This window comes from Bremia lactucae, assembly GCF_004359215.1.
Source record: "Bremia lactucae strain SF5 chromosome Unknown BlacSF5_NotPlaced_200_SHOA01000120.1_2678225bp, whole genome shotgun sequence".
NCBI classification, from domain to species: domain Eukaryota; phylum Oomycota; class Peronosporomycetes; order Peronosporales; family Peronosporaceae; genus Bremia; species Bremia lactucae.
Window position 1 is genome coordinate 2,614,172 of NW_027152213.1, and position 11,326 is coordinate 2,625,497.

Below are 11,326 nucleotides of genomic sequence, written 5' to 3' on the forward strand. Positions count from 1 at the left end.
TGGAGCGAGGAACTAAGATGCGAGTGTTTCAGGCAAAATTGGAAATGAACTTGGTGAAAGGGGGACTAGCAATGCCTAGTAAACTCCAGTAGTTTTCTTAAAATGTATCTAGATTCGACTGAAAAGTTGCTCTAATGAAATCTGTGCTTGTCTAATGAATCGAATCTTGGAAGAGAGTGGGAAAAAATAAAATTTTAAAACTTGTATAAATACCGGTTCTATGTACCGGCAGATAATACGAAAGCCGGGTAATTAGTTTCAAAATGAAACTGGTGAGATTCGTCTCAAGTCTGAATCAAATTACTCAATGATATCAATTTGTATCATCTCTGAAAATATGCTTTTCTGATCTAGTCCTATCATTCAGCCTGTGCTACATATGGTTAATATTACGGCTTTTTGCGGCGAATCAAGTAAATGAAGCAAATTCATTGTAAGATCTCCCACATTGGACATCATTAATGATCTCAAGCCGAGGACTACACATCTCATTGATAAGATTCTTGTGAGGCACAAAGGAATCTTGTGGCTTAAATAAAGCTTGGGGGCTATCACGCAGCACTACCAAAAAACTACTGTAGCGGAAAGTGTTCAGAGCTTCGATGAAGGATTCTAAATTCGTCAGTGCTCAGTTTCTGGTCATCATAATTTTTTAATGACTGCCAATGCTAAACACCAGCAAAATGCGGACCTGACGTGCGCATGTAAAATTAACATTAGGAAAAGTTCTCGCAAGTCTTGGTCCGACAACTTTGCCGCGTCTTTCCAATTTATAGTCATTTTAAGATTAAAGGATGTTAAAAGCGATCGCTGAGATAAGCGCTTCGAAGCCTTCAGAAAAGGCAGCCTGGTCTCAGCAGCTAGCACGGATGTTTTCCCTAATGATCACAATAGCAGCGTGGACGAGGCAGCGAGCGACTCTCTCATCGATTTCTGCCGTTTTCGCCGCTTAATCAGTACAGATTGACGATATACAAGCAATCTTCCTGTACATCAACAAGATTCGCTTGCGCGTCCTGGTCGGGGAATTGCTTCTAGCTGTTCTTCGCTTCTGAATAGAAGCAATACCCCTTTGCAACAGTATGTCTAATTTGTATAGCTACTTTTGCTGCAGACAGCAATCAAAGGCAAGATTGGGCACATGACACGCGGACAAGAAGTCAAAACTTGCTAAATTCAAATGTGCATACGCTTCAAAAGTCTAGCTACGGCGTGCTTGAGACGCTTATTAATATTTAAGGTTGAATCGACCTTCATATGCTACAACAAATGTTAGTACAGTATTGTACTCGGTCTTCAAATCTCAAGCTGTGAGAGCTGCTGCTAGATATAGGTCGCTCTCAACTGTTGTTTGCAGCAATTCTTGGAGCAAAAGTAATAAACGACTGCGAAGAGTTTTGCGCCACTGGCAGCGTTTACGTGGTGGCTTTTAGCATCAAGACCGATCATAAGAAATTTAGCAACGCTAGTTTCCCTGAAGTATGCCTAGTAGGAGAAATTGCGTTTTGCGTAATTCCATCAACACAAACGTTAGTGATTTACGTGTTTGAATCTTATGTTTACAGAGAGCAAAAGGGTTAGTTGTGCAAATCAAGCTACTTTCTTTTTATTGAAGCTTTTCAGCAAGTAACTTAGTACCTTTCTGCACGTCTGCAAGCCTTTTCAAATCATCCAATACAGGCATTAATGCCTCCTTCACCTCATCTAAGATTTTTTTCGGAGCATGCTCGGCCTCCAGGAATGCAAGGACTACAAAAGAACCCCGGTTGCTTGTCGCCCATTTCGACAGCTGCTCTTTGACAGCGATGAGCAAAGATTCTACAAGCGCTGATTCCTTAATTAAACGGCGCAGCGCGTAATGTCCATTTGCATCGCTATAAAGGGGTTCTTCTTGCTCCTCACTCGGTTGCGCTACAACAGCAGCAACAATACTTCTTACCAATTTTGAATTCTCGCTGTGCTTTGCGACTTCAACAATCACATCGCGACCCTCTTTCGAGCGCATTAAATCGCCTGCATTATCAGCGCACATCTCTTCCAGCTTTGGCAGCAGCCCCATAAGCAACTCTTCGCGACGAGATTCCGGGTCTTTCTTGTAATTAACAACGAGAACGGTTGAGTCTTCCGACGACGGCAGCATTGGCGGTTTCAAAAGCTCAAGATCATCGGCAGAGAGGTACTTTTTATTCATTGGACTTAGAAGTTGCAATAAAATCTTACGACCACTCGGGTGCAGAGCGATTGACAAAAGTTCATCCTTCATTTCGACCAAAACAGACTTTTGCACTAATATCGAGTCGTCCACGACATCCAAAATGCGCATAATTACAAGGTAACCACTCGGATGGTTGCATGCCTCCAAAATTTTGTCTTTTAAGGCTTTAATTACACGTTTTCGATCCTTAGCAGCACCAAACGAAAGGCACTTGTTCACCACACGAGCACCGTTGCGCGTCGCCAGCAGAGCTAACGAGGCATCCCGAACGTTTGCCACCATTTGCATCACGTCGTCATGCTCTGCATTGCACATATATTCCCACAGCAGCGACTGTACAAAGGCTAAACCAAGAAGCTGTTTGTCCACCATGCGGTTTAAAATCGAGCTTAAATGCTTAAGCACGTCAGCCTTCTTGTTCGGATGCGCAGATATAATATCTGCCAGGTTGCGCTTGCTCGCAGACTTAAAATACACAAACTCGCGCCCATAAAATTCCAGCTTGATTGTGGTGAGCTGGGATGGCTTGAGATATTCCTGCGCATACTCAAGAACATAAGCGGCAATATTGTGTGTGCCAACCTGCACGACATTACCCGTGAGGCACTTGACAATCGCAGCACGGTCGGCGACGCTACCATAGCGGATCATTTTTTGCACAAGAAAACAACCGTATTGCATTTTGGCGACCTCAATTAGATGATCCTTCATTTCAAGAACAATCTGCGAGCGATGCTCGGGCTTGCCGTGTTGCATAAGCGACTGGATGACGCGTGAAGCGTCGTGCTTGGCAGCGACGTCGTAAATTTTTCCTTTGACAAGTGTATATAGCTCTTCTACGAGCGTAGCGCGCTTATTTTTATCGACGTCACGCTCCCGAATAATATTCCATATTTGTTTGGCGCGGGTGACCATCTCATAGTGCGGCCGTTGCATTTTCCGCTGCTTTTTGGCTAGCTTCTGGTCCACGAAGGATTTCTTAATATAGTCTCCATGGCCTTCAGCCGAGCGCTTCTTGGCGTTGTTGGTGCTTTTGCCGCCGCTATTGTAGCTCTTGTTGACCATAGATGCTGACATATTTGCTTGCACGGCCATGTTTGTGAATATATCGTACAACACGCTCGTAACAACCAGTCAATTTGACAATTTAGAAAGCAATAATAAAAACGTACTCATGATTGTCATGTAATTGAATTAAGGAAAAAGCACCAAAATACCCCTGACAAATTCAGAAAAGACGGAATTACTCCTGTACTTTTATAAATGACCAAAATGCCCCTGGCTATAGCCTGTATATGTATACATGGAAAACCGTTGCGCACAGCATAATCACATCAAATTAAGGAGTCTTTCTCGTTCGAAAAAAGGACAATTATTCAGTCTCCCGCTGTGTATTTTTGAAGCACAACGTCATACTGGCTTGCGAGCCGGAACGCGGCAACTACGCTCGCTGTAAAGACCGCCAATGCAGCGGAGCTACCTCGCTCCTTAAGTCAGAGGAAGACTTTCAGACTCAGAGAGTCACTTAGTTCTATTGAACTAATAAGTTTAACAATACAGGGAGTCGTACAAGGTATTAAAGCTTAAGGAATTCTAGTTCAAGCGATTCAGGGGTTCGTAGAACCAAGTGGCAACTAGTGCCGAAGAGGATATACCTTAGAAAGGCTTTTATCTCTTACAGATCAATGCGCAAGCCTTAGGAAGGCACATAACGGTTTAAGATCAAAAGGGGAACTGCACTTTATTTAACTATTGAAATCTAAAACCTTACCCTAGCTAATTAAAAATAGATTTTGGCCGCCAGATTTATATCTGGCGGCGACCACATTTGGAACCCATAATAAATGGGATCTAAGTAACTAACTATTTTAAATTAGATAAAAGGGACTTTACCCATAAAGTAAATGTACTACAACAACAGTTTTCCAACCGATTTGTGACCCATTACACCCTCCTTAATCAGACTGTTGACACCGAGTGACAACATTTGCTTCATTTCCTCTTTGAGGTTGGAACCTAAACAGCTAACCGTTTGGTTGTGTTTTTCATTCCTTTGTCTAATGACAATCAAGCGTGAGTCACAGACTCTGAGCACCTTCCTCGACGATGAGGGAATGGTGGACTTTGTAAATCACTCTCAATCAGATGAGGAGGAAAAAAGAGCGGCGTTCGCTCACGCCTTCTCTTCTGAATGAATGTCGGCGGGCCCCGAATCCGTTCCCCGAACGTGGTGCCGCTAATATCTTACTGCATTGAGCAGGACACGGAACCCAGAGTCCAACATCATTACGAATCCGCTCGATGAAGAGCAAGAGCAAATAATCCTCATAGAGGAAAGAGCTCGTCTTCGAGCTGACGAGATAGCGAAAGCTAAAGCTCATAGTGAATATAGATTCACTCCGCTTAGTGCGGACGAGCGTCTTAAAGATAGCGGGTCATAGCTTGGCCATCTGGATTTCTGGTGGCCCGGCGAGGACGCCGGAGGAGACCGCTGCCCGCGACGCTCTTCATGAGCAGCCTTATGCCAAAGTTTATGACGCGAAGCCACTATCTAATGTGTTTACGTGATCAAGCCCGTGGGGCTTCGGTGACCTCCATGACGGAAATTCCGATCGTTTTGTTTTCAAACGAAACAAGGACTGAAAACGAAGTCTCATTTGAGAAATGGGTTCACCGGGCCCGCAGACTCCGTAATATCTGAAATATCAGAGAGTCTGCGGATAGAGGTGATGTTCGTTTGGAACGAAAGCTTCCCTTCGACTTTGCTAAGCTTAAGGCCAAAGGCCAGTTACGTAGGGCATTTATGCTACAAACCGAAGAAAGGACAAGCCAATATTTCAGTGCTTCGGTTGACCGTAAAACCAAGGAACGAAGCCGTGCTGAGGCTTTAGATCCACCTAATCCCACGTTTAGTGGTGGGAAGCGTCGTTTGACAAGAGTTGACCCTAAGCTTGGCGCTCAAAAAGTCAACGGCGTGCGGGCAATCTTGCCGAAGAGGTACCTGGAACTCCCAAGAGTTTTCAGAAGAGGGGTACCCTAGCCACTTCACCAGATACTGGTATTGACCCTCACGACGACTTAAAGATTTCTCCATATGAAATTGAAGGTTCCCCCGCGCATCAAGCAGCGCGGGAGGGGGCCGGAATTTCGGCGGAAGCATTAGCTGGTCTACGGCACGAGATGCAACTTCTTCGTGAGGTCCTTGCTCGGGTTGAGAGCTCTTTTGAGGCGGTTCGGGACCGTCTTTCGACGCAGGAGCGTCAGCAGCCTCGTTTAAAGGGCCAGCTGGACATCCTGGTGACGATGCAGCAATCTGCGGCACGACCGCCTGTCTCGGCGCAAGCGCCTTCAAGTCCACGTGTGAAGGGTCCCGATATGGCTTAAGCAAGCCAACGTAAACACTGGGTATGTACGCAGCTTGCTGGGAAGGTTTAGCGTATAAGCTAGGCCCTTCTTGGCCACGACCTTTAATGGTCCAATGAAGCGCGGGCGCAATTTGGTCTTGAAGACCGCGGAAACCAAGTTGGGAGGTAGATTTTTAACATTCGGTAAAACTCGGTCTCCGACCATATAAGAATTAATACAGGTTCTGCCTTTGGCATCTGCGTGTTCTTTTTGTTTGTCTTGGCTATCAGCCATCGTATCCCTTACATGTCTTAGGAACTAAATCGCGTCGCGAGAAACTCGCTTACTTGTTTCCGAACGGTAAGAGGGCTGATATCAGCAAGCCTATCGGCCAATTCTCCCCCACGAAGCCCTGAACCACGCAGTGGTATCGTTAGTGGAACGCGCAGAAGGGTAAGACCGTTTATATTAAACGGAGTATAGCCTTTAGAGGCATGAACAGCGTTATTTAACGAAAATTCCACTACTGGGAGCATTGAGCTCCAGCGCTTTGGTGTCTGAGCACACACGCTGCGTAAAACGTCTTCAATGATGCGATTGACACGTTCAGTTTGACTATCGGTCTGCGGATGGTCTGCAGTGGACATATCCAATCTGGTGCCAAGCACTCGGCAAATTGATTTCCAGAATTTACCCGTGAAACGGGGATCCCGATCAGAGACAATTGCCGCTGGCAAACCATGTTGTCAAAACACGCGATCGAAAAACAGCTTAGCTCTACCCTCTCCATCAATGGAATCCGGCACGGCCGCTAAGTGAGCCATTTTGCTCAAACGGTCAACAAATACCACTATACCGGTGTTACCGGCTGAATCTTTCGGCAGCCCAAAAACAAAATCTATACTAATGGACTCCCAGCATTCTATGGGGGACGGGAAGACTCGCCAGTGGCGCAGCAGCATGCGCCGAGGGTTTAACCCGTTGGCACGTTTCGCATGTGCGAACATATGTGCTAACCCGTTTATAAAGTTTGGGCCACCAATAAATCTGGATTACAGAGCCGTAGGTCTTTTGTCTACCGAGATGACCACCAAGGACAGTATCGTGTGCCTCATAGAGGATTCGGTATTTCAAATCCTCATCATGAGAAACAACGACACGCCGAGGGTCCGCGATGTCTGTTCAATAAAGCAACAGGTTGTTATCGATTAAAAAAGGATGTAACCTTGCACGCAAACGTGCCGGTAATTTAATACCTGAATCCGAGTTCTTTTAAAGCTCGTAGCAGAGCTACACACTGTTCATCCTTGGCGTAAGCCGAACGGATTAATTCAGGAATAGGTGACGAGATAGTCGTTAAATGAGAAACCTCATAATCCGGCCTGCGTGATAACGCATCGGCCAAAGCATTTTGCTTGTCGGGTTCATACTTCACCTCGAAGTTGAATTCCGCAAAACAGGATAGCCATCTGGCCAATTTCTGAGGGAGATGGGGCGACTTAGTCGCCGTGCGTAATGACGCGTGATCTGTATAAATCACAAACGGCTTAGAGCCGAGCAGATGAACTCTGAATTTGACGAGAGCATACTTCATAGCAAGTAACCTCTTTGTCATGAACTGGGTAGTTCTTTTCCGCAGCTTTAAGCTGTCAAGACTTGAACGCAATAACACGTTCGTGCCCATCAACATCTGTTTGTAACAGAGCACTGTTAATGGCAAAATCTGATGCGTCACAGACGACACTGAAAGTCCAATTTGGGTTTGGCAGTGCCAGAATCGGAGCATAGATAAGACTATCCTTGACTGCTCGAAAAGCATTATTTTCGGTGCAAGTCCAGCACCATTGTGTATCCTTCAAGGAGATTACATAATGGCCTAGCCATTTCAGCGTAATTCTTGCTATATTTGTGTAAATAATTGGCGAGATTCAACCACTTACGCAAATCCTTTTAGTTTTTAGTAACTGGCCAACCTACTATGGCTTTTACCTTAGCGGGATCCGCTCTAAGGCATCGCTTCCCGATAAATCATCCTAAAGAAGGAATTCGTCTGCGCCAAAAGTGCATTTAGATGCATTGGCATACAATTTTTTTGTGCGCATGCACTCGAGCACTGCTCGCAAAAGGTCTAAATGGTTGTTTATATCCCACCGACCCTGCTCCGCACGACTATGGACAAAAAAGTCATCGAAATAAGTCTGTGCATAACCTCGATATGGGCGGAGCAGTTTCTACACTAGACGATTAAATGTTGCCGGGGCGTTGGAAAGCCCTTGTGGCATAACCAGCCACTCCCATAACATGCCGCTTGGGGTGCTAACCGCTGTAAGCGGGATATTGCTAGCTCGCATGAGCAATTGCTAGTAACCATCGACTAAGTCCAATGCACTGTACATTGTACATCCCACCATACTATTCTGAAGAACATCCTTTCTAGGAATGGGCGTTTGTGCTGGTATAGTGGCAGCATTAAGCTTATTATAAGCATGTACAATGCGCCATTTACCATTTGGCTTTTTAACACGAAATGTCAGTGTCGAACGAGGAGATTTGCTCTCTCGTACCATTCCAGAATGACGTCACACTGCTCCTTTGGTAAAGGTCATTGTCTTGTGACACAGTATTTGGTTTCCTTTTTATAAGTAAATAAACTTGAAAAACTTGGTGAAATATTATAAATAACATTTCATCAATTTTGAAATAAACCAAATAAGAAAGTAAGCTATGGCAGTATTAAGCTCACTTTCGAGGTAAAACAGATGGTGGATTGGTACATACCACATCTTGGAATTCCTTAATCAAGGCATAAAAAATGGATCCGTAGGATCTTTAAGGATCGATCACCCACTCCGCGCACTATGTGCAGCTTTTGTGTCATCCAGGACAGCTTCGTCCAAAAGTGACGATGAGTTTAACTCAATCGCTGGTTGAATGACCACCATTCCAGATTAGTCGCCAGCCTTTAAGGTCCGGCCGCACTCACTAATAAACATTTCCTCTAGCTCTATAAGAGCGTGTAACGAAGGGATTGCCGCAAGGCTAACTTATCCCTCAATGTTAACGGCAACACCATTTACAAGCCTATACAATTGCTCACTCATATCACTTCGTGAGGGTATAGACGCTTCGCGTCTCTCCTGTCTCGGAGAAGAGACAATACGCCTCTTAGAGGCTGGGACATTCACGTTCTCTAATTTTCCAGTCTGTATTGGTTATATACCAGAGATGGTGTCGAATCCGACATCGGACAAGGAATTAGATAACTCAACTTCCTTGTCCAGTGACCGATTACGTGTCATTTTACGTGCATTTGAAGGGTTTGACCCGAAATGCCCTGGCGAACTGCCAATAGTGTCACTACTGGCTCTCAGTACGGTGCCACCTCGGCCGACCACACTCGGTGGACTTAGACGTGCCACTCCACGCATCTCAGGAATGTCACACCCTTTATGACTCGGCACTAGCCTATAATGCTTTCAGCATTCCGGGAATCTTTATCACAACGAGTTTCACTTGACGGAGCACGTGCTGTTCCACCCCTTCTTCTGAGTCGGGCTCAGAATTAAAGTTTAACAATGAAGTTTATTAACTCAGACATTCCAATGTCTAAAAACCTGACAGATTCAGTCAGTGATCCGCGCCAATAGCGCTTTTGTTGCCTAGCAAAGGTGGATTTATGACTCTCAAAATCTTTGCTAGGAACATTGCGCGTGGCGCCTAAGGTCTTAGACCTCCAATCGATCCATGGCTCATGGCGTTCAAGCCAGGCCATACTGAGGATGAGATTATATATTAATCCATATTCAAATAAGGACGAGACAGCGTTCCAAACTGTCAAAGTTCAAAAACTGTATACCTAAGTTCAACGAAATTTCAGGAACAATGACACGAGTCCCAGTCACTAAGCGAACAGTGATTGTATCGCTTTCCTGCACTTTAAGCGCCTCAATGCATTGTTGATTTCCCTCAAGGAAAATCGTCGAGCATATTTGCAAGACGCTGCTGAGTCAATTAAAAATCGACCATGGCTTATCAAAGCCCTTCACAGCCGCTTCAGCGACTAACAGACCAGGCTTGTACTCACGCCCCGTGCCGTTACAGACCGAGCTTATTGGGGCTAGGTCCTGCTTACTATCACCATAAGAGGTTCAACAGAGCCTAGGCCTACCCAAGCAGGGCGCCCGCACCTACTGGGTATCGACGTTTTCCCGCACCGTACCAGATTTCTGTTAGAGGTTGGAATTGGTGCTCTTTCGAGCTTTACGCGCATTTCGTAGGGGGCGGGCCGGACATTAATGTTTCGTGCTTCCACATATACAACATCTACGCAGTTCTTATGCTAATTCACAGCTTGAAGTGCCTCTTCTCCTTCCTCAACGAGGCTTTGATCCATGGGATCCGCTCTATTCGACGGTACCCATGTGCTCGAAGAGCTTGTTCGGTAAACAGGCGTGCTAACACGAGCAGACTTAAAGCCGAACACAACACGCGTAGCGCTTTGATAACTGCCTCTTCGATAGTGTCAGGTTGAGATCGGAATAATTCCGTCCGGGCAACTCCCTCATTGAGACCTCCCATAAAGATTGTTACGACAATTATTTCTTGCACCGGGTCTTGACGCATAGATGCAAATAGAGTTTTCAATTCTTGGACATAGTCCCCTAGGGTTCTTTTACCCTGTCAAGTCGCTAGGAGCCGTGCTCGCATGCGAAAAGTCTTACCAGGCGGTGCAAACATGCTAGTCATTTGCGGTTTCGGCGAATCCCATTAGGGAAAAGCGTCGTTTATGGACGTACTGCACGATAGCGCCCGCTCCATGGCTCTACTTCCGAGTTTGGAAATGGCCATAGCCACCTTTTGGCGTTCTGTTGAGAACAAGGGGAGTCAATGGACATCTCCATCTGCTTAATCGAAAAATGGAGATTTCTCCCCTCTTTTCCCTCAAATATCTTCGCATTGGCAGCTAGAGGGCGAGCCTTTGGTTCTATATTAGGTACAGGGATGTACCGGGTTGGTATTGTTGCCGCAAGGTGATCTTGTACCTGGGCGATCAGGGAGGATTCGTGTACGACCTCTGCTCCCTGGGATATAATGAACTCTACATGTTTAAACCCAAATAAAGTTTTGAGCTTGTCATAAGCTGCGCGTTGAGCCTCTGAAAGTTCTGGGAACTCTTCCATTTCAGTGAAGGCTTAGTCTTATAAATGCTACCAGGTGTTGCAGAGCTACCTCGCTCATAAAGTCAGAGGAAGATTTTAAGACTCAGAGAGTCTCTTAGTTCTAGAGACTAATGGGTTTAACAGCTCAGGGAGTCGTACAAGCAATTAAAGCTTAATGAATCCTAGTTCAAGGGATTTAGGGGCTCGTAGAACCAAGTGGCTTAAAGTGCCCAAGAGTTAATACCTTTGAAAGGCTTCTATCTCTTACAGATCAATGCGCAAGCCTTAGGAAGGCACATAACGCTTTAAGATCAAAAAGGGAACTGCACTTTATTTAATTATTTAAATCTAAAACCTTACCCTAGCTAATTTGAAAAATAGATTTTGGCCGCCAGATTTATATCTGGCGGCGACCACATTTGTTACCCATATTAAAAGGGATTTAAGTAATTAGCCATTTTTAGAATAAGATAAACTACAGGCGTATATTGGTGTGGGCCACACATTCTAAGAATCCAATCCATACTAGTAATATGGCCGTTGGCTAAAAGTTCAAATTAAAAATCGACGAAAATATGGCGCTGCAAGATTTATTTGCCACACATAC

At 45.2% G+C, this 11,326-nt stretch overlaps 1 protein-coding gene across 1 annotated transcript; it reads right to left on the reverse strand.

Annotated features, from left to right (window-relative positions):
• Positions 1-1,606: 1,606 nt before the first annotated feature.
• Positions 1,607-3,310, reverse strand: CCR75_001539 (uncharacterized protein; the record flags this gene model as incomplete). The annotated part of the gene is made up of 1 exon (XM_067959641.1): positions 1,607-3,310. One exon carries the CDS (start codon positions 3,308-3,310, stop codon positions 1,607-1,609), a length of 1,704 nt encoding a protein of 567 aa, XP_067814456.1.
• Between the last annotated feature and the right edge of the window lie 8,016 nt (positions 3,311-11,326).